The sequence below is a fragment of the Suncus etruscus genome, chromosome 13 (genome assembly GCF_024139225.1).
Source record: "Suncus etruscus isolate mSunEtr1 chromosome 13, mSunEtr1.pri.cur, whole genome shotgun sequence".
Classification (NCBI taxonomy): domain Eukaryota; kingdom Metazoa; phylum Chordata; class Mammalia; order Eulipotyphla; family Soricidae; genus Suncus; species Suncus etruscus.
In genome coordinates, this window is record NC_064860.1 from 30,699,279 (window position 1) to 30,723,075 (window position 23,797).

General features: G+C 34.9%; 1 protein-coding gene across 1 annotated transcript in view; it reads right to left on the bottom strand.

The window, feature by feature from the left end:
- Positions 1 to 23,797, bottom strand: part of STXBP5L (syntaxin binding protein 5L) — a 323,518-nt gene that overhangs the window by 129,936 nt on the left and 169,785 nt on the right. Inside the window, exons 12-14 of the mRNA XM_049785948.1 lie at positions 14,760 to 14,832; positions 13,222 to 13,369; positions 11,527 to 11,594 (exon numbers count right to left, since the gene is read on the bottom strand). Of these exons, the coding sequence (XP_049641905.1) occupies positions 11,527 to 11,594; positions 13,222 to 13,369; positions 14,760 to 14,832 (289 nt within the window). The remainder of the gene's footprint in view (positions 1 to 11,526; positions 11,595 to 13,221; positions 13,370 to 14,759; positions 14,833 to 23,797) is intronic.

Here is a 23,797-nt window from a genome sequence, read left to right on the forward strand (position 1 = left end):
ATCAGTATTTTTATTGATGAATACCTGGTAATTTACTTTTGACTTTTTGTTGCTTATGCTTATGTGTAAAATCTAGAAAACCATTGTCAAAATTGAGATCATGAAAGAATATTTGCTTTTTTTCTTAGAATTATATAGTTTTAATTGTAATTCAAATTGAATTTGAACATATTTGAGTTAAATTTTATAAATGCATGTAGTAGCATAGTTTTTCCTCCTGTTGATATTTATAACTCCGAACACATATGTTGATAACATTCTGTCCCACACTAGACAGTCTTGTCAACTTGTAAAAAGTTTCTGAACACCAAGTTATATTCTATTTTATTATGACTCTAATCATATCAGAACCCATTATTTTGATAAGGCTCATAGGAAATGTTATAATTTAGAAGTAGTAACTTAATTATAACTTATTGTTATAATTATAAGATAATTATAATGTTATAATATGGAATTGTGAGTTCTTTGCTAAAAATAACTTTTTGGTTTTGGGGCCACACCTAGTGGTACTCAGGATTACTCCTGGCTCTACACTCAGAAAATGCTCCTGGCAGGCTTGGGGCACAGTTCAAATCCGGTCGACCACATGCAAAGCAAATGCGCTACCCTCTGTGCTAACGATCCAGCCCCCAAAGAAGTGTGAATTCTTGCAAACATAAAGCTGCTTTGGGTCACATAAATGAATTTTAGGATATTCTTTTTAATTTTCTCTAAAAGGTTATTGAGGTTGTAAATTTTATAGTAAATATATACATAATTTTTGTGATAGTGATATTTGACAATATCAAGCCTTCCAATTCATAAATTGGGATGCCATTCTATTTATATTTATTTTTATCAACCTCAATTTCATGAGTGATATCTTACTGTTTATAGTGTAGAAGCCTTTCATCTTCTTTTTTTTTTTTTTTAATTTTTTTTTATTTAAACACCTTGATTACATACATGATTGTGTTTGGGTTTCAGTCATAAAAGGAACACCACCCATCACCAGTGCAACATTCCCATCACCCAAGTCCCAAATCTCCCTCCTCCCCCCCCAACCCCCGCCTGTACCCTAAACAGGCTCTACATTTCCCTCATACATTCTCAATATTAGGACAGTTCAAAATGTAGTTATTTCTCTAACTAAACTCATCACTCTTTGTGGTGAGCTTCCTGAGGTGAGCTGGAACTTCCAGCTCTTTTCTCTTTTGTGTCTGAAAATTATTATTACAAGGGTGTCTTTCATTTTTCTTAAAACCCATAGATGAGTGAGACCATTCTGCGTTTTTCTCTCTCTCTCTGACTTATTTCACTCAGCATAATAGATTCCATGTACATCCATGTATAGGAAAATTTCATGACTTCATCTCTCCTGACAGCTGCATAATATTCCATTGTGTATATGTACCACAGTTTCTTTAGCCATTCGTCTGTTGAAGGGCATCTTGGTTGTTTCCAGAGTCTTGCTATGGTAAATAGAGCTGCAATGAATATAGGTGTAAGGAAGGGGTTTTTGTATTGTATTTTTGTGTTCCTAGGGTATATTCCTAGGAGTGGTATAGCTGGATCGTATGGGAGCTCGATTTCCAGTTTTTGGAGGAATCTCCATATCGCTTTCCATAAAGGTTGAACTAGACAGCATTCCCACCAGCAGTGGATAAGAGTTCCTTTCTCTCCACATCCCCGCCAACACTGTTTATTCTCATTCTTTGTGATGTGTGCCATTCTCTGGAGTGTGAGGTGGTATCTCATCGTTGTTTTGATTTGCATCTCCCTGATGATTAGTGATGTGGAACATTTTTTCATGTGTCTTTTGGCCATGCGTATTTCTTCTTTGTCAAAGTGTCTGTTCATTTCTTCTCCCCATTTTTTGATGGGGTTAGATGTTTTTTTCTTGTAAAGTTCTGTCAGTGCCTTGTATATTTTGGAGATTAGCCCCTTATCTGATGGGTATTGGGTGAATAGTTTCTCCCACTCAGTGGGTGGCTCTTGTATCCTGGGCACTATTTCCTTTGAGGTGCAGAAGCTTCTCAGCTTAATATATTCCCATCTGTTAATCTCTGCTTTCACTTGCTTGGAGAGTGCAGTTTCCTCCTTGAAGATGCCTGTAATGTCCTGGAGTGTTTTGCCTATGTGCTGTTCTATATATCTTATGGTTTGGGGGCTGATATCGAGGTCTTTAATCCATTTGGATTTTACCTTTGTACATGATGTTAGCTGGGGGTCTAAGTTTAATTTTTTGCAAGTGGCTATCCAATTGTGCCAACACCACTTGTTGAAGAGGCTTTCTCTGCTCCATTTAGGATTTCCTGCTCCTTTATCAAAAATTAGATGGTTGTATCTCTGGGGAACATTTTCTGAGTATTCAAGCCTATTCCACTGATCTGAGGACCTATCCTTATTCCAATACCATGCTGTTTTGATAATTGTTGCTTTGTAGTACAGTTTAAAGTTGGGAAAAGTAATTCCTCCCATATTCTTTTTCCCAATGATTGCTTTAGCTATTCGAGGGTGTTTATTGTTCCAAATGAATTTCAAAAGTGTCTGATCCACTTCTTTGAAGAATGTCATGGGTATCTTTAGAGGGATGGCATTAAATCTGTATAATGCCTTGGGGAGTATTGACATTTTGATGATGTTAATCCTGCCAATCCATGAGCAGGGTATGTGTTTCCATTTCCGTGTGTCCTCTCTTATTTCTTGGAGCAGAGTTTTATAGTTTTCTTTGTATAGGTTCTTCACATATTTAGTCAAGTTGATTCCAAGATATTTGAGTTTGTGTGGTACTATTGTGAATGGGGTTGTTTTCTTAATGTCCATTTCATCCTTATTACTATTGGTATATAGAAAGGCCATTGATTTTTGTGTGTTAATTTTGTAGCCTGCCACTTTGCTATATGAGTCTATTGTTTCTAGAAGCTTTTTGATAGAGTCTTTAGGGTTTTCTAAGTAGAGTATCATGTCATCTGCAAACAGTGAGAGCTTGACTTCTTCCTTTCCTATCTGGATTCCCTTGATATCCTTTTCTTGCCTAATCGCTATAGCAAGTACTTCCAGTGCTATGTTGAATAGGAGTGGTGAGAGAGGACAGCCTTGTCTTGTGCCAGAATTTAGAGGGAAGGCTTTCAGTTTTTCTCCATTGAGGATAATATTTGCCACTGGCTTGTGGTAGATGGCCTTCACTATATTGAGAAAGGTTCCCTCCATTCCCATCTTGCTGAGAGTTTTGATCAAGAATGGGTGTTGGACCTTATCAAATGCTTTCTCTGCATCTATTGATATGATCATGTGGTTTTTATTTTTCTTGTTATTGATGTTGTGTATTATGTTGATAGATTTACGGATGTTAAACCAGCCTTGCATTCCTGGGATGAAACCTACTTGATCGTAGTGGATGATTTTCTTAACGAGGCATTGAATCCTATTTGCCAGGATTTTGTTGAGGATCTTTGCATCTGCATTCATCAGTGATATTGGTCTGTAATTTTCTTTTTTGGTAGCGTCTCTGTCTGGTTTAGGTATCAAGGTGATGTTGGCTTCATAAAAGCTATTTGGAAGTGTTTCTGTTTGTTCAATTTCATGAAAGAGTCTTGCCAAGATTGGCAGTAGTTCCTCTTGGAAAGTTTGATAGAATTCATTAGTGAATCCATCTGGACCTGGGCTTTTGTTTTTCGGCAGACATTTGATTACTGTTTTAATTTCATCAATGGTGATGGGGGTGTTTAGATATGCTATATCCTCTTCCTTCAACCGTGGAAGATTATAAGAGTCCAAGAATTTATCCATTTCTTCCAGGTTCTCATTTTTAGTGGCGTAGAGTTTTTCAAAGTAGTTTCTGATTACCCTTTGAATCTCTGTCATATCAGTAGTGATCTCTCCTTTTTCATTCCTGATACGAGTTATCAAGTTTCTCTCTCTCTCTCTTTCTTTGTTAGGTTTGCCAGTGGTCTATCAATCTTGTTTATTTTTTCAAAGAACCAACTTCTGCTTTCGTTGATCTTTCGGATTGTTTTTTGAGTTTCCACTTCGTTGATTTCTGCTCTCAGCTTTGTTATTTCCTTCTGTCTTCCTATTCTTGGGTCCTTTTGTTGAGCATTTTCTAGTTCTATTAGCTGTGTCATTAAGCTACTCAGGTAAGCTCCTTCTTCCTTCCTGATGTGTGCTTGCAAAGCTATAAATTTTCCTCTCAGTACTGCTTTTGCTGTGTCCCATAAGTTCTGATAGTTTGTGTATTTATTGTCATTTGTTTCCAGGAACCTTTTGATTTCCTCCTTGATTTCATCTCGGACCACTGGTTATTGAGCATGAGGCTGTTTAACTTCCAGGTGTTAAAGTGTTTCTTCTGAGTCCCTTTGGAGTTCACAAATAATTTCAGAGCCTTGTGGTCAGCGAAGGTAGTCTGCAAAATTTCTATCCTCTTGATCTTATGGAGGTATGTTTTATGTGCCAGCATGTAGTCTATCCTGGAGAATGTCCCATGTACATTGGAGAAGAATGTGTATCCAGGTTTCTGGTGATGGAGTGTCCTATATATATCCACTAGGCCTCTTTCTTCCATTTCTCTCCTCAGGTCTAGTATATTCTTGTTGGGTTTCAGTCTGGTTGACCTGTCCAGTGTTGACAAAGCCGTGTTAAGGTCCCCCACAATTATTGTGTTGTTGTTGATATTATTTTTCAGATTTGTCAACAGTTGTATTAAATATTTTGCTGGCCCCTCATTCGGTGCATATATGTTTAGGAGAGTGAATTCTTCCTGCTCTACGTACCCCTTGATTAATATAAAATGTCCGTCTTTGTCCCTTACAACCTTTCTGAGTATAAAGTTTGCATTATCTGATATTAGTATGGCCACTCCAGCTTTTTTATGGGTGTTGTTTGCTTGGATAACTTTTCTCCAGCCTTTTATTTTGAGTCTATGTTTGTTCTGACTATTCAGGTGCGTTTCTTGTAGGCAGCAGAAGGTTGGATTGAGTTTTTTGATCCATTTAGCCACTCTGTTTCTCTTAACTGGTGCATTTAGTCCATTGACGTTGAGAGAAAGAATTGTCCTGGGATTTAACGCCATCTTTATTTCAAAATTTGGTGTGTCTTTTGGGTAGTCTTGTCTTAGATTAGGTCTTTCAGTTTTTCTCTTAAGACTGGTTTTGTGTCTGTGAAGTTTCTGAGCTGTTTTTTGTCTGTGAAACCATGTATTCTTCCGTCAAACCGGAAAGTGAGTTTTGCTGGGTATAGTATTCTGGGTGAAGCATTCATTTCATTCAGTCTTGTCACAATATCCCACCACTGCTTTCTGGCATTGAGAGTTTCTGGTGACAGGTCTGCTGTAAATCTCAGGGAAGCTTGCTTGAACATGATTTCCCCTTTTGATCTTGCTGTTTTCAGAATTCTGTCTCTATCTGTGGGATTTGTCATTGTGACTAGGATGTGTCTTGGGGTGGTTTTTCTGGGGTCTCTTTTGGTTGGTACTCTTCGGGCATGCAGGATTTGATCACATATATTCTTTAGCTCTGGAAGTTTCTCTTTAATGATGTTCTTGACCATTGATTCTTCCTGGAAATTTTCTTCCTGGGTCTCTGGGACTCCAATGATTCTTAAGTTTTTTCTGTTGATCTTATCATAGACTTCTATTTTCGTCTGTTCCCATTCTTTGACTAATTTTTCCATTGTCTGCTCATTTGCTTTAAGTTTTTTGTCCAATCTCTCCTGCTGTATGGAATTGTTATGTATCTCATCTTCCACAGCACCAAGTCTATTCTCAGCTTCTGATACCCTGTCCCAGAGCTTATCCATTTTGTCATTCACTTCATTTACTGACTTTTTCAGTCCTGTTAGTTGACATGTTATTTCAGTTTGGAGTTTTGTCATTTCTGCCTTCATATTTTCTTGGTTCTTATTAGTGTTCTGTTCAACTCGATCCATGGTTTCTTGGAGTCTGTTGAGCACCTTCCATATTGCTAGTCTAAAGTCCTTATCTGAGAGGTTGATTAGTTATTCAGTCATTATCTGGTCCTCAGAATTGTCATCTTCATTCTCTATGTCTGATGCTGGCCTGCGTTGTTTCCCCATTGTCACACTTGTATTGTGGGTTTTTCTACGTGTTGTAGTGGTATTCATTGTCTATATGATGTAGGCAGCACACTCCTCTGGCTCCTCCCTTTCTGGATGGGCTGACTTGCCTCTAAGGGAGGGGAGTCCTCCGTGGATGAAGCCTCACACTGGGACAAATCTTAGGCCCGAGCATGCAACAGAGAAGACAGTCCAGAGAGAAATGTTTGCTTCTGTGATATAGCGCCGTTCTTAGTGTGATTTTTCCTTCTTGTTGCAATGGAGTTCTTTCCTTAGAAAGAGTGCACGGCCGCGTAGCGAAGCGGAGCGGCCGTGCTCCTCTGAGCCTCTTTTTGCCCCACTCGCAAGAGTTTCACGCAAGAGGACAGTAGACAGACATAGACAGGTCACACTCACAGTCTTTCACAGCGGAGCCCCACTGGGCCGGTGTACTTTTGCGGATTTTCCTCGCCTGGTGTCACACACAGGGAGCCAGCTTTTGCAAAGGTTAGCCGGTTTTTATGCTCTGAAGTCCCTCCCTGAAAATGGCGTCTGGGCGAGCGAGGTTTCTGGAGGCTCTTTTTGCCCCACTCGCAAGAGTTTCACGCAAGAGGACAGTAGACAGACATAGACAGGTCACACTCACAGTCTTTCACAGCTGAGCCCCACTGGGCCGGTGTACTTTCGCAGATTTTCCCCGCCTGGTGTCACACACAGGGAGCCAGCTTTTGCAAAGGTTAGCCGGTTTTTATGCTCTGAAGTCTCTCCCTGAAAATGGCGTCTGGGCGAGCGAGGTTTCTGGAGGCTCTTTTTGCCCCACTCGCAAGAGTTTCACGCAAGAGGACAGTAGACAGACATAGACAGGTCACACTCACAGTCTTTCACAGCTGAGCCCCACTGGGCCGGTGTACTTTTGCCGCCTTTCATCTTCTTGGTTAAACTATTTTTTATGATATTATAAACAGTATCTTAGTTTTTATATATTATTCTTAATCTTAATTTTATATATTATTTTACTTTTATTCTATCTTAATTTTTAATTATATCCTAATTATACTCAATAATATATTTTTTTGGGGGGGCCACACTCGACGCTCAGGGGTTACTCCTGGCAATGCGCTCAGAAGTCGTTCCTGGCTTGGGAGACCATATGGGATGCCGGGGGGATTGAACCATGGTTCGTCCTAGGCTAGCGCTGGCAAAGCAGGCACCTTACCTCTAGCACCACTGCGCTGGCCCCACTTAATAATATCTTAATTTGTCTTACTTTTATCTTAATTTTATATAAAATTCATTGTTTTTTTTTTCTGGAACTTCCTTCACATTCTTGCCTGAAAGTAATTTCTCAATGAGGTTATTCCTTGCAACCCTATTTAAAATTGCAACTCCCTTCCATCCTTTTATTCCATTTTGCTTTACACCAATGTCCTACTACGGTTATGTATGCTTTAGTGCTGACTACAATCTGTGTGAACCCTGTCAACTCTAGAACAGCAAGCATTGCCCTTTGCTTACTGCACCATCTCTCGAACAACAACCCTCCACAATACCTCCCATTCCCCCAATAGAGAATTCTTTGGGGAAGCAACATTCATTGTTAGTATATAGAAACAAAGGTACACAATGATAATATGTCATCTGCAGGTATAGTTTTTATTCTTTCTTTCCTATATGAATAACTTTTATATTTTGGGGTATTTTTTTTGTTTTGTTTTGTGTTGTTTTTGAGTCACACCCAGAAGCACTTATCGGTTATTCCTAGCTCTGTGCTCAGAAGTTGCCCCTGGCAGGATCAGTGTATCATATGGGAATCGAACCGGAGTCCATCCAGGGTTGGCCCTGTGCAAAGTAAATGCCCTACCATTGTGCTATCGCTAGGGCCCCAACTTTTATATTTAACCTTACTTCCTCTTCTGCGAATTTTTAAATACAATTTTAAATACAATTTTTATATACAATTTTAAATACAAGTGGTAAAAAAGCAAACAATCCTTGTCTTGTTTCTGACTGCAGAGAAAAGTTTCATTATTTTATCACTCTGTGTATTAGCTGTGATTTTTACAAAAAAAAAAAAAAGTCCTTTTCCAGGGAGAGAAAATTCTATCCCAGCATTGGAAAGGTCTTGAGCACTTTGGTGGTGGAGGTGAGCTGGTATATACATACATACTATAAATGTATACATTTATATACTATAAGTTTATATATGTATATATGTATAAGTACATATATACTACTGTAACTGTTGCACTCAGAAATCGCCCCTGGCTTTGGGGACAGATTGGGACGCTGGAGGATCGAACCTTGGTTGGTTCTAGGTTAGCACGTGCAAGGCCTTACCGCTTGTGCCACCACTCCGGCCCCCATAGTCTAGTTTATTTTAGAAGATAGGTTATTGATATAACCCCTAACATCATGGGGTGTGGCCCCCAAACCACAAAAAAATAAATATTTTAAAATATGATTTTAATATTAAAATTTTTCCCATTTTTCTGTACTCTGAGTGACTTTTGTTCTTATTTTTATATTTCCTTGGTTTTAGGACTACAGTTGATTCTCAGAGCTTACCCCGGCTCATTACTCAGGAATCACTCTTGTAAGGCCCAAGTGACCAACTACGGGTCCTCAACTAAACCAAATCCAGCCATTTTCAAATCAAGTGTCTTATCAACTGTATTGCTTAACTTTTGTTCTATATTTTATTTTATTAGTATTAATTTGATTTTTTGTGCCATAGCTGCCAATGCTCAATGGATACTCTGGCTCTTTAATCAGGAATTATTCCAACTAATGCTCATATTGAAGTCCATATGAAATTTTGAGGACTGAATCTGAATCATCTGCATGCAAGGCAAATGCTCTAACAAATGTATTTTCTATCCAGCTTCCCTTCTTCATTTTAAATAAATAATTTTTGTCTTCAGCAAGTTCCTTTGTTGTTTTTGCCTATATTTATTTATTTTTGCTCAAGTTTTTTTATTTTTAAAATTTATGTATATATAATATTTTTAATTTAGTTTAGTTTTGTTTTTAAATGATAGGATTAGAAGGCTTTATTTTTTAATATCTTTATTTAAACACCTTGATTACAAATATGATTGTAGTAGGGTTTCACTCATGTAAAGAACACCCTTCTTGTGCATTGGTGGTGGGAATGTTGCACCTTCACGGGGGTGTTCTTTACATGACTGAAGCCTAATCACAATCATATATGTAATCAAGATGTTTAAATAAAGGGGAAAAAAAAGAACATCCCTTTCACCAGTGCAACATTCCCATCACTAATGTCCCAAATCTCCCTCCTCCTCACCCCACACCCACCTGTACTCTAGACAGGCTTTCTATTTTCCTCATTAATTCACTTTGTTATGATAGTTCTCAATGTAGTAATTTCTCTAACTGCACTCATCACTCTGTGGTGAGCTTTAAGTCATGAGCTGAACCTTATAGCCCTCCTGTCTTTTGTCTCTGAGAATTATTGCAAAAATATCTTTTATTTTTCTTAAAACCCATAGATGAGACTATTCTGTGTCTATCTCTCTACCTTTGGCTTATTTTACGCAGCATAATAGACTCCATCTACATTCATATATAGGAAAATTTCATGACTTCATCTCTCCTGATGGCTGCATGATATTCCATTGTGTATATGTACCACAGTTTCTTTAGCCATTCATCTGTTGAAGGGCATCTTGGTTGTTTCCAGAGACTGGCTATTGTAAATAGCAATGGAATGAATACAGGAGTGAGGAAGGGATTTTTTGTATTGTATTTTGTGTTCCTAGGGTAAAACCCTAGGAGTGGTATAACTGGATGATATGAGAGCTCAATTTCCAGTTTTGGGAGGAATCTTCATAGCTCTTTCCATTAAATTAGACAGCATTCCTACCAGCAGTGAATAAGAATTCCTTTCTCTCCACATCCCCGCCAGCATTGATTGTTCTCATTCTTTGTGATGTGCACCAGTCTCTGTGGCATGAGATGATACCTCATTGTTGTTTTGATTTGCATCTCCTGATGATTAGTGATGTGACAATATCAAACCTTCTAATTCATAAATTGGGGTGCCATTTTATTTATTTTTATTTTTATCAACCTCAATTTCATGAATGATATTTTACTGTTTATAGTGTAGAAGCATTTCATCTTCTTGGTTAAACTATTTTTATGAAATCTGTAGATTGATTTTTTGGCAAATGTGGGAAGAGTCTATCAATATTTTATGCACTTTTTCAATCTGGTTTTCTCTCTCTCTCTTTTTTTTTTGACACAAAGGAGATAATTTGTTTCCTTTTCACTACTGGACAGTGATGGGGATTCTGATTGCTCTATTTGGTGGCATGATGATCTCCTCATGATTTCCTCTGACACAACTATGGGATTTCATATAACTCACTAGAGTAAGAAGTTCCAGTTCTCTACTTAGCTCTTTTTTTTTATTTCCCTAATAGAGAAACTGTGAACCATGTCACAACCTTATAAGGAAGAAAGTGTTAACTGGAACAGGTTGTGGTAGAGTCAGTTTCTTTCATGTGGTTGTTAGCTAGAAGAGAGGTTACTTTATTAAAGTTTTGTTTTTTTTTTTTACAGATTCCCAAATTTAGAGTGGTAACATTTATTTTGATCTGACAATTGACCATCCCGATTGCCAGCTTCTTCAGCTCCAATTCTCTGATATATATATAAGGCAAAAAGAAAATCCAGGAAACTCACAACCATATTATATTATTCTTTGTATCTTGGCAACTGTGGTCAGTCTGATTTTCTGTCTTTTTATGTTTAGTATATAATATCCAGGACTTTTAGTTATAGGTAATTAAAATAATAAGAATGCATATCTACTCCATTGTTCTATAAACAGAATTAATTTTAAACTTCATCTGGCCCTGTCTTTATTTTTTGTTAGTAATATTAAAGCATAAAAAGGATTGCTATATAATGTAGTAATATTTCTTTTTTGTTTGTTTGTTTGTTTTGGGGGGTGGGCACATCCGGAAGCATTTAGGGGTTATATCTGGCTCTGAGCTCAGAAATTACTCCTTATGGGCTAAGGGGACCATATGGGATACCAGGGATCAAATGTGGGTTAACCACATTCAAGGCAAATGTCCTACCAGCTGTGCTATCACTTCATGACATTTCTGATCTTGATTTTAAGGCATACTATGAAACACTTAATGGGGAAACAGAGCAATGATTCGTCTATTTTCAAGGATTCCAAATATGTTCTGAGGTTATTTCTAAAACTAATCTTCTGTAATTTCCACAGGAATTCTATTAATAAACAAATGATTTTTACCCTCCTTTAATTTTCTTCTACTCTTATACATTGAATTTTTTTAAATTGATTGACTTGATCCTTCATAAAATGATAACTTTTCTATGGGAGCCAATTCTTCCATTTTTACTTTACTGTTTTCAAGGTTATGTGAGAGTATGCAACTTTTAATATTATTGTTGATAATTAGATAAGCTCACAAATTATATTTCACTTACCCAGTAATAATAATTTCTGGAAATGTTTGTGTTCCAAGGTTCCAAGCTCCTCCACTGATTGGCCACTCCTAAATATATTTTCAGGAAGAATTTATGTCATTTTTTAATTAGAATGAATTATCTATTTAAAATTAAAATATTAAATACAATGATAAAAATTTCCTTTAAAAGTAGCTATAAAACAAAGAAGGATAAAGTGTGTAACTATTTTCTAATTATTTTAACAAATTCAAGAGCAAAATTTTATCCTTCTAAAAGTATATATTTCATAACTATTAATATAAAATTATATATATTATGTCTAACCTACCAGTATAATTTATTTCAAAGCCCCATAAAAACTGTGGCAATTATAATATGGCTACTTTTACAACTGTATCTAAATCTTATAGATAAATGTAACAAAATAGAACTCAAGAAATGTTTTTAATGATAATTATGTTGTTAATTATAAATTATAAAAATGATTAGCTGGACATAATTGACTCAAATTTCTTAAAACACTTAAACTAGACTTCATCTAAAATAATTGATAGCCATCTCAGTTAACTTAAGTATATAGACCACCAATCTTGGAAGAGATGCAAGTCAAGCTGCTAAAACTCACAAATACACTAGTCTTTGGACTGAAAACTGGAGCCCCCTTAGAGGAAGGCATTTCATATCGCTGACTCAGATTTCATGGCCACCACCAGGCAAACCATGCAAATGGCCCAATATTACTGCTTTATGACTAATCCCTGTTGAGATACCAAGTCAATGAAAAACTCCAGGCACACCATTCTTCAGGTTGAGAAATCTGGAATCATCTCAGATTGGGGGTGGCTGTCTCTCTCCAATCCTTTATACTGCCAAAAGCCCAGCAGCCACAACCATGTAAACACAGTCCAATTTCACAGCCTTACTACTAATCTCAGAAAAGAAGCAAGCCAAACCAAATTATTGAAAATTATAGACCCAATTTTACAGATCCTAGTGTTTCTGGGGAGTGTGACTGAGTTTACAGATGCATGACAAATCCAAATTCTACAATACTGAAAGCACAATATGAATATTGCATGACATTTAGATGAGAAAGTAACAGAAAAGCTAAGTAAGCTCAATAAACGAAAACAGTAATACAAGAAGGTTTAACTAGCAACTAACAGTTTAGTGAATCCTCAAACAATGACTTTAATAATCCCACTGTGAGATATAAAATTTTCCAAATTTTCTTTAACCAAAATATTTTTGATAATTCCATTAGCAATTTATTGTAATAAACAATATAAAATAAATTACTTCATGCTTCTTTATGGTACAGGCTTGGGGTGGAAGGTGGGAAACTGGTGACAACTGGGGGAAAGGTTACACCTGTGATGTATTAATATTGTAACAATGAATGCCCAAAACAATTATATTATGAGCTCTTCAAGCCATTGTCTTTAGATACAATTTAAAAATATATATTTAGTATGTAAATGCATATGATTTACATTATACCTTGATATATATTATCTATTTAGTATAATTAAATTTAGATTTCTATAGGCTTAAAACAGTATTGCATTTAGGAAACAAATTTCAGATGTAATATCTCTTAGAAATTCAGTTAATGATATCAAAGAATTTTTCTCATTTCACATAGAAATTTAAAATTAATGGAATTATCATATGCTATGAATAAGATTTTAAAAATATAGTTGCTATTTTTACCTTAGTACTATATCCTTGTTTTTTCTGCTTGATTCCTGTAGAGTAGAGGACTAATATCAAATCTGGAGGGCAATCAGCAAAATATGCTGTGCATGTAACAGGTGATTCATGAATGTCCATGGGATATGGATTTTCAAAGATTGGAAAACTAATAGACAAAGATAACATATTATTGTGATTTTGCAATAAAAAGTAATTTGTACTAAACAAATAATAAAATATACATTTTATATAAACTTTGTTTTAAGAATAAAAATTGAAGGTTAATGCAACAAGGTTTTGTTCTGAAGATATTTTAAAATTATTGACAGCTAAAGTCCTTATCTGAGAGAGTAAATAGGTGGTTGGTAGTTTTTGGGTCATCAAAGCTATCATCTTCATTCTCTAAGTATGGTGGGGCCCTGTGCTATTTCTCCCATAGTCTCATTTGTAGTGTGATTTTTTTTCTATGTCCCATGCAGGCATTCCTTGACTAGGAAGATTATGTGGCAGTGGAACTAAGCAGAGAGGCCACGCTCCACTGGCTCTTTGTCTTTGGATTCCATACTTTAATTGGAACATAGAGAGACAATCTTTATAAGAATAACTAATGTAAAATTGCCTCTGTGTCAAGTTCTCTAAGGGAGAAGAAGTTAGTAGTAATAAGTTTCCTAGATTATTTAACCAAAATACATAGCTAATGAAAGATTTTTAAGTGAACAAATGATACTTAAGTTGAGATATAAAGAGAGAAAAGGGAAGATTATTTTATGTGGAAAAATATTTTGTATTCATTTGCAAATATATGAGAGTTCAAAGAATATCAGTGGCTTAAGTGAGAATACAGGAAAATTAGTTGCATATTAATAAGGGAAAATTAGTTTAATATTAATCATTGTTATAATTAAAATGTAAAATAGTGTGGATAGTGTTCAATTATTTCAAATTTATTTTCATTACTATTCATATAAGAAGTGGAGTGAGCCACTCCTCTGAGATTCTGCTCTTCTTAATTACCTACTGCAATATCTAATAATATTTTTACTATACTATTTTCCTTTTTAGTAGACAAGTAGATGGCTACATAGAATACTTTACACTTTTACTTAGAAAATAGCAAATTTGGAGCCAGAGAGATAGCACAGCGGTAAGGCGTTTGCCTTGCATGCAGAAGGACGATGGTTTGAATCCAGGCATCCCACATGATCCCCGAGCCTGCCGGGGGCAATTTCTGAGCAGGAGTAGCCCCTGAGTGCTGTTGGGTGTGACCCAAAAACCAAAATATTTTATATACATATCTATATATAGCAAATTTTATTTTACGTGTCCTGAGTCTTCAAGTAGATCTCTTAAAACCTTAGGTGCTATCTTTAAAGCTTCTCAATATACAGCTAAATTCTCCTGGTTTTCCTTCTTGAGTTAAATTATGTTTTTATAACTACCATAAAAGAATATTCACCATTTGAATATTAATACTAATGGCCTAACATATATCTTCCTGAATTTTAATTGTAATGAACAGTTTCAAAATCATGTATATCTGCAAATATGTTACTCACTTGCTTTGTGTCAGATCAACAACAATGAGATCTTTCTCCAAAAGTACTGCAACAGCATAAGGTTCTTGAAATTCTACAAAAAACAAGAAAAAGTTTTCTTATTTTCACATTTTATAAAATCACCAAATCTGCATTTCAGTATCTCCTGCATAAATATTACTTATTTGAAAAGACTAAAATGTGAACCAAAGTTACAAAGTTACACAAAGAACATTAATGAAATTATATATGTACAGATACTGTGTCTCTCAAACTCAATGTTTATGAAAATTTTACTGAGGAAGGACAAAAGAGAGGATTCATAGCATAAAGTTAAATACATCTCAGTAACATTGCATGGTGTGGTTTCAGTAATTTATTTGAAGTTAGTCTATTACATTCATCTGAAGTTATTAGAAATATTTGAAGTTATGTCTGCTGACACCCCCCTGATTGCACTAATTTATTTTTGTCTTAGGCCTGGGTTCTAACATCTTCTGCCTTCTGGAAAAACAAGGATCTTCTCAGATTAGACTAGATGCCACTTCTGTGTCCTATATCTAAGTGATCTTTTCTTACCACTGCCAGTTTGGGGTCTTATGTGTGCTGCTATGTAAGTCTTTTCCAGACTGTGGGTCCTTTATATTGGTGTTGACCAACTCCAGACAAAGTAACAAAGTTCTGTACCAGACATTGAGGTTATTTTAGATGAAGCTCTGTCCATATATGTGTGTTGCTCCACAAAATGTGAAGGTGTACATGTGTGGAGAAGTTAATAAAAATTCTACTCTATGACTATGATCCATGGCTTATGTGGAATCTTTCTTTGAAGTTTACTATTCTTCTCTAAGAAAAATGCAAGAACATACTGGGCCCAGATAAGTCTAGTAGGGAGTAATTATTGTACATTAATTTTCAAAAAAAACTAATGCAAGAACAGAATCTAGACTTAGATTAAGTCTCATTTCATTAGTTCCTCTTTGTCTCTTACCCCATCATTCATTCTGCTTTTTATTTGATGGTGCCTGAATTATCTAGTCTTTCTAGATTAAAAGTTCCTAAAGGCAAACAGGAAATACTAAAACTTGTGTTTAGTGCACTATTTTCTGAACCTATTGCAATATTTAAGATTTATTAAGCAATTAAGGGCAAGTAAATGAATGAACTGTTTTTGGTGAATTCCTTTAGAAGAGGATGGTTCCTATAATGGGAATGAACTAGAGGTGATCAGCCTTTATAGAAAGGTATCTGGAACTTATGGAAATAGAGTTTTCATGAGATTCCCAGCCAGTTCCACTGCTCTGTTTTGAACTGAAGACCTTGGTTTCTCTTCAGCATTCTGTCCCTTGGCAGAATCTTTGCCCTGACATAGGACTTTGGGGCTTGTACAGACATCACTCTCATAATTATTATGATTTAGTTTTAGTCTTGCTTAAATTCTTTAGCAAATTCTTTTTTTTGTTGTTGCTTTTTTGTTTTTGTTTTGTTTTGTTTTGGGGCCACGCATGTTGATGCTCAGAGGTTACTCCTGGCTATGTGCTCAGAAATTGCTCCTGGCTTGGGGGATCATACGAGACGCCAGGGATCAAACCCAGGTGGATCCTGGGTCAGCTGCATGCAAGGCAAATGCCCACACCTGTGCTATCGATCAGGCCACTTTTGGGCAAATTCTCTGAAAATGTCCCCACTCTGATTTAATGCCATCTGGGAAGCACCAATTCTAATATATTCAGCAGATTTTATTATAATTTCTCGATGGAGATTGCCTTCTCTATTCTCTCTCTCTCTCTCTCTCTCTCTCTCTCTCTCTCTCTCTCTCTCTCTCTCTCTCATTGAAAAGAACCTGGCCCAGTTTCTAAGATGTTTATTGTTATAATGGAGAATAAGACTCTGTAGGGAAGGTCTTTGGCTTTCTGGGAGTCTTCTGGGTTTGGGTGAGAATTTAAGGTGGTAGAGGGAGAGAAATCCAGTCCTTTAACTTGGATATAGACTCCTCCATTGAAAAAATGGGTAGTGGTGGTTGGGGGACAGTTGGAATGTTTTGACTATATAAGGCTGAACTTCTCCCATATCAAAGTAGGATATGATACCACCCTTATTTCTTGTACTTAAGAGGTAGTTATAAACAAGTTTCTTCTCTTCACAGAGAAAACTGGTCTGTCTCTAGCAGATGTTTTCTGAGAGAATTCATCTTTCTCTCTATATGAGCTATAATCAGGTACATGTAGGACAATGTGGGGGGCCATGGATGAAGCAATAAAGAGAGACCAGGTACTAGTTGCTTTGGACTTCTAATACATCTAATTTCTATCAGTTCTTACTGATTCTATGCAAATGCACTTCTGAAATCCACTAAATAGCTTGAACATTAGAATCATAGAGCATTTGGTTACATTCTTTTTCAGAACTGACTAGACTGGGATATAGTCACAGCCAAAGAAGCCATTAACAACTTTGAATCACATGCTCTGTGACTCATTACAGGCCTTTCCAGGTTATATTAGCACCATGCAATGTATAATGAGATTTTTCAAATCCTTTACATTCAGCCCTTTTTGTACCTCCCATATACTCCAGTAAGTCTTATTAGAACAAATAAAACAAATTCAAGAAAAGAAACAATTTAAACAAGAACAAAGAAAACAAAAATCAACAAAAACTAATTAAAAATCTATCAAAAAATGGGAATAGGGAATGAGCATACACTTTTTAGAGACAGATAAGTGATTGTCAAGCGACAAATAAAAAGTTGCTCAGTATAAATCATCAAAACAGTGATATATCTCACTTCTGGTAGGACTGTTGTTGATTCAAATCCTACCTCTAGAAAATGGTATGTAGAGTTTTTAGTAAACTTAGCATTGAGTTGCCAAATGACCCACTTTTAGGTTTCCATCACAGGACTTAAAAACATTCATTAGGAATATATCCATACCATTATTCATTGTTGTACTTAGTATAATAGTTAAATATGGAATCAACCTAGGTATTTAATGATCGATGAATATATATATACCTATATATACAAATATAAATACACAGTGATATACTATGCAGCCAGCAAGAATTTTAAATCATGCAATTTGTTTCAACCTAGTTGGATATCCTGTAATGTAACATCATTGCTTGAAGTTGCATAGTATTCATATTAAGAAAATGTTAAAAAAAATTAGCAACCGTATTTCTTTAACATATATAACATTTATCCTTATGCATCTGCAAAACATTTAAGTTCAGTATTTGTTGTTAAAGAATCATAATCAAATTATATTATTAAGTGGTAAGAGCCTATGGTATAAAATGGTACATAAAATACAATTATATTATGTAAATAGACATAAATGCGTTCACATGTACATCTGCACAGGTTATTTTAGAAAAATTACACAAGAGTAACAATGAATTACTTCCATAAAAGAATTGAGAATTATTACATATCACATTGTATAGTATTTTGCTATTTTCTTGTAATATAATTAACATTATAATTAATAAAATAAACTTATATTTTATGAAAAAAGTTAAGTTGGTTCTCTTAATCCTAAAGATAAAATAATTCCACATTTCCTATCATTTTTATAATGTTGTTATTTATATATATATGGACCTACATGTGTGTGTTATTAGATTTGATTTTAGTACAGTGATGATTTGCAACATTTGAAATTATCGTTACTTTTGTTTTTATTCTTTATGGGTATAAATTTCTTTAGAAATTGCCTTGATACCTCTACTGATATACAGAAATTTAGCATGTATATGTAATTAATTTTTTAAATAAAAATGTACATTTTCACTATTACTGGGTTACACATCTTTTTATCTCAGTTCTTTTTTGTTTGATATTGTTTGGTTTGAGATAAAACCTTGACTGTGTGCTCAGGGATCACATCACTATGGCTACATACAAAACAAGTGCCCAAATGGCTGTAATACAATTTCTTGTTGCTTTTTTTTTATGGTTTTTGGGCCATACCCGGTGATGCTCAGGGATTTCTCCTGGCTATGCGCTCAGAAGTCACTCCTGGCTTGGGGGACCATATGGGACGCCGGGGGATCAAACCTTGGTCTGTCCTAGGCTAGCACTGGCAGGCAGACACCTTACCTCTAGCCCCACCACGCCGGCCCCCTTTTTTTGTTTTTTTTTTTGTTTTGTTTTGTTTTGTTTTGTTTTTACAATTTCTTAAATTTAGATTTTTGTCCTTTTGTACTTTATTCCTTTACTATTCAATATAATTATGTAAAAAGCCATGTATTTTATTAATAATTAATATTAAAGACATATTTTGTTATGCAGACAACTGTTGATGTAAGCTTAACTTTCACTTGCAAAAACTTATTTTTGCAAATGAAACCATTATTTTTAAAATGTATAATTTATTTTTGACTCATCTATCTAATCACTCTAATAAATTGATTTAGATTCAATAGTTTTCTCTTTCAATTATATAGACAGCACTCTTTCAATGTTTGAAAATTTAAAGTGCGTTACCATAAAATCCTACAATCTGGAATTTGATATTTAGATATAATTTAATTTTTTATTTGAGATTTATATAAAATCTGAAAGTTTATATTTCAATTTATCTTACTTCAATACCCTATGTTGCTTTTGAACAAATGTTATTCAAAACACTGCTTTGGTCTTAATATTTATTCAAAATTGATTCGAAGCTCTCTATTTCCAAAACATGTAAAAGTCTTTAAGATTATTTGCATTTTATTTTTCTGAATGGATTTTATATGAGAAAAGTGCACATTTTATTTATTTTAAATTTCTTTCTTTTTTTAAAACAGCATGGTTACAAAGTTATTCAAGATTGAATTTCAGTCTTAGTATACCACCCTTTACTCACTCACATTTCCTATCACCCCTGTCTCCATTTTCCTCCTAACCTGCCTGTGAGGCAGACATTTTACAACTTTCTCTTCCTTTTTTCCCTTTTAATCACTATGAGTTAAATAGTTGTTAATGAATTCATATCATTAATGAATTCATATCACTTCAACACCTAATTCTTGTCCAAGGTGATTAAAGTGATCAGAGACAATTATAGTGGTCCCTTATCTACCCTAAATGCACTGGTCCACTATTTGTGGAAAATTTCCTACAATGAGCCAGACTTCCTGGCCCTCATCTCTATTGTCTCTGGATATTATTAATATAGTCTCTATTTTTTCCTTATATACCACAAGTAAATGAAATTATTCTATGTCCTTCCCTTTCCCTCTGACTCATTTAACTCAACATAATACTCTCCATATCATCCATTTATAAACACAGTTCCTGACTCCACTTTTACTAACAGCTGTGTAGTATTTAATTGTATATATATACCACAGTTTCTATATACACTCATCTGTTCACAGATACTTGGGTTGTTTTCAGGTTCTATCTATTGTAAATAATGCTGCATTGAGTATAGGAGTGCTGAGGGATTTTCTGTAGTATTTTCTCTCTAGGGTATACTACTAAGAGAGGTATTTCTGGATATTATAGGGATTTTTGATAAATATTTTGTATTGTTTTTCAAAAAGGCTGGACCAGTCAGCAAACCCATCAGCAGTGAATGAGAGTCCTTTTCTCCCTGCATCTCTGTTGTGATGTTTGCCAATCCCTGTTGAGTAATGATATCTCATTGTTGTTTTTATTTGCATATCCCCGATGTTTATTGATGTGAAACATTTTTTGATGTGCTTTTTAGCCATCTGTATTTCTTCTTTGAGTAAATGTCTCCATTCTTCTCCTTATTTTTGGATGGGTTTAGATGTTTTTTACCTTAGTAAGTTCTACTAGTGCCTTGTATATCTTAGATATTAACCTCATAAGAGAAGGGTATTGGGTGAATAGTTTCTCCAATTCTGTGGGTGTATTTGTATCCTTGTCATCATTTTCTTTGCGGTGCAGAAGCTTCTCAGATTAACGTAGTTCCATTTGTTTATATTTACTTCCACTTCTAGGCCACTGGTGTTTCACTCTTGAAGATGCCATTAGCTAATCACGGAATATTCTGTCTACATTTTCCTCCATGAACCTTATGGTTTCAGGTCTAATATCAGTATCTTTAATCCATTTTACTGGACCTTAGTACACAATGTTAAGTAGAAGTGTACATTCACTTTTTTGCATGTTCTTGACCAGCTGTTGCCAACACCACTTGTTGAAGAGGATTTACTTGCACCACTTTTTATTTCTTGCTATCAAAAGAAAACCTGCAGGTCTGTCTCAAAATCTGAGGTTCTGTTCTAGCACCATGTATTTTAATAACTAATGCTTTATAGTACAGTTTAAAGCTGTGAAAAGTGATTGTTCCCATCATCTTTCCCCAGGAAATGCTTTAAATAATTGTGAACATTTATTATTCCATATAACATTTGATCTACTTCTTTTGAAAAATGTAATGGGTATTCTTATAGGTTTTTCATTAAATATGTACAATTCTATAGGAAGTGATGCCATTTTAAAGATGTTAAATAATCCTCTCAATCCCTGAACAACCATTTCCTTGTGTGGTCCTTTATTTCTTCAAGCACTGTTTTGTAGTTTTCTTTGTATAAGTCTTTAACCTCTTTAATTAAATTCACTCCAAGATACTTGATTTTCTGATGTACATTGTAAATGAGATTATTTTTAATATCTTTTTCTTCTCTTTCATTATTTGTATATAGAAAAGCCCCTGGACTATTGAGTATTAATTTTGTAGCCTGACATTTTTTGTACAATTCTATTGTTTCTGAAGCTTTTTTGTAGACTCTTTGGGATTTTCTAGATATAATATCATGTCAGCTGGAAACAGAAAGAGCTTGATTTCTTCCTTTCCTATATGGATGCCCTGGATATCATTTTATTCCCTAATTGCTATGGCAAATACTTCCAGTAATATACTGAACAGAAGTGCTAACTAAGAGAGGGCAACTTTGTTTTGTGTTAGATCTTAGAGGAAAGGCATTTAGTTTTTTCTGATTGAGTATCATGTTTGCAATCAGCTTGTGGTAAATAGCTTTAACTATATTGAGGAAAGTCACTTCAACTGTCATCTTGCTGGACCTTGTCAGATGCTTCCTATGTATCTATAGATACAAATGTGATTTTTCTTTTATTGATATGATGTATTATAATGATTGTCTTGCAATAAATATAGTAAACCATCCTTGTATCTCTGGATGAATCCTACTTGGTCATAACCTAGTTGATGTATAAGTTTCTTGATGAGTTCTTGGATTCTATTTCCTAATAATTCATTGCAGATCTTTCATCTGTATTCATCAAAGATATAAGCCTGTAATTTACTTCTTTTGGTGGTGTCTCTGTCTGATTTTGGTATCAGGGTGATGTTTGTTTCTTAGAATTAATTTGGAAGTATTTCTGATAGTTCAATTTCCTGGAAGAGCCTGAAAAGGATAGGCTATAGGTTCTCTTTAAAAGGTTTGATAGAATTTCACCTGTATATCTATATGAGCTTGGTTTTTTGGCTTTGGGGAAGACTTTTGATTACCATTTCAATTTCCTCAATCATGAAACATCTATTCAGTTATTTCAGATCATATTGGTTCAAAATTGAGAGGTTATAGGAGTCTAACAATTTATCCATTTATATAGGTTCTCTTTTTTGTGTCATAAATGTCTCAAAATAACCTCTTTGAAGTTTTTGTAATAGCTGTAGTGAAATCCCCTTTTCATTTCTGATTCTATTATTAAGTTTCTATTTCCCTTTCTTTATTAGTCTTGCTAATAGTTTATAAATATTGTTTATTTTTTAAATAACCAACTTTTGATTTCACTGACCTCTTGGATTTTTTTGTGTCCAGTTTATTAACTTCTGCTGTTTCTTTCTTTTTTTTTTATTTCCTTCTACCTGCCTATTTTTGGTTCATTTTTTTGATCATTTTCTAATTTCTTAAGCTGTGCCATTAAGTTATTTATGTAGGCCTGATTTCTTCCTTCCTGATGGATGCTTGCAAAGCTATAAATTTCTCTCTTAAATGGCATTTTCTGTGTCCCACAAATTCAGATAATTCCTGTCTTTGCTCTCATTTCTTTCAACGAATCCCTTTATTTCCTCTCAGACCCACTGGTTTTTAGTAGTCAATGTTTTGTGTTAACATGTTAAATTTATTTCTCCAGTTCTATTTGTAATTCTCTTTTATTTTCAGTGCAGAATGATATAAGATAGTTAGTTGATAAAATTTCTAGCCTTTTAATGTTATGGGGGCCTAGCATGTGGTCCATCTTGGAGAACGTGTCACGTGTACTGGAGAAGAATGTGTGTTAAGCTTTGTGAGGATGAAAAGCCTAATATATGTCAACTAAATTTATTCCATTTCTTCCTTCAAAGCCAGTTTTCTTGTTAAGTTTAAGTAGTTGATCTATCAAGAGTTGACAGAGTGGTGTTGAAGTCTCCAACTAAAATTGTGTTTCTCTTGATGCCTTTCTTCAAGTATATTAGTATTTGTTCTAAGTATTTTGGGGCCCATTACTGGGTGCATTTATGTTTAGGGGTATAATTTTTTTCCTGATCTATATATCCCTTGATTATGAACAAATGACTCTCTCTGAATTTTATATCCTTTATAAGCCTGAAATCGGTGTCATCTGGTATTAGAATGGCCAGACCAGCCTTTTTAAGGGAATTGCTTGATTGAAGGCTTGTACTCCAACCTTTGCTTTGAGTCTTTATTTATTCTGAATATTCAAATGTGTTTTTTTGCAGGAAGAAAAATGTTACACTAAAGTTTATTTTACTTATTTTAAATAATTAATTTATTTTAAAACTGTGGTTACAAAATCACTCATGATTTATCTTCAGTCAAACAATGTACATCACCCTTAACATACCTGTTTCCTGCCACCAATGTACCCAATTTCCCTATCCACCTGCCCCCTACCTACCTCTGGGGGAGTCATTTTGCCCTCTCTACCTTTTCCCATTGTTTTTGACACTGTGACTTTTACAATTGTTAATGAAGAGGTACCATGCATATGACTTTATCCCATTTTTTGTTCAGAATGGTCAGTTCCAACTATCATTGTCATAGTGGATCCTTTACTACTTGAAATG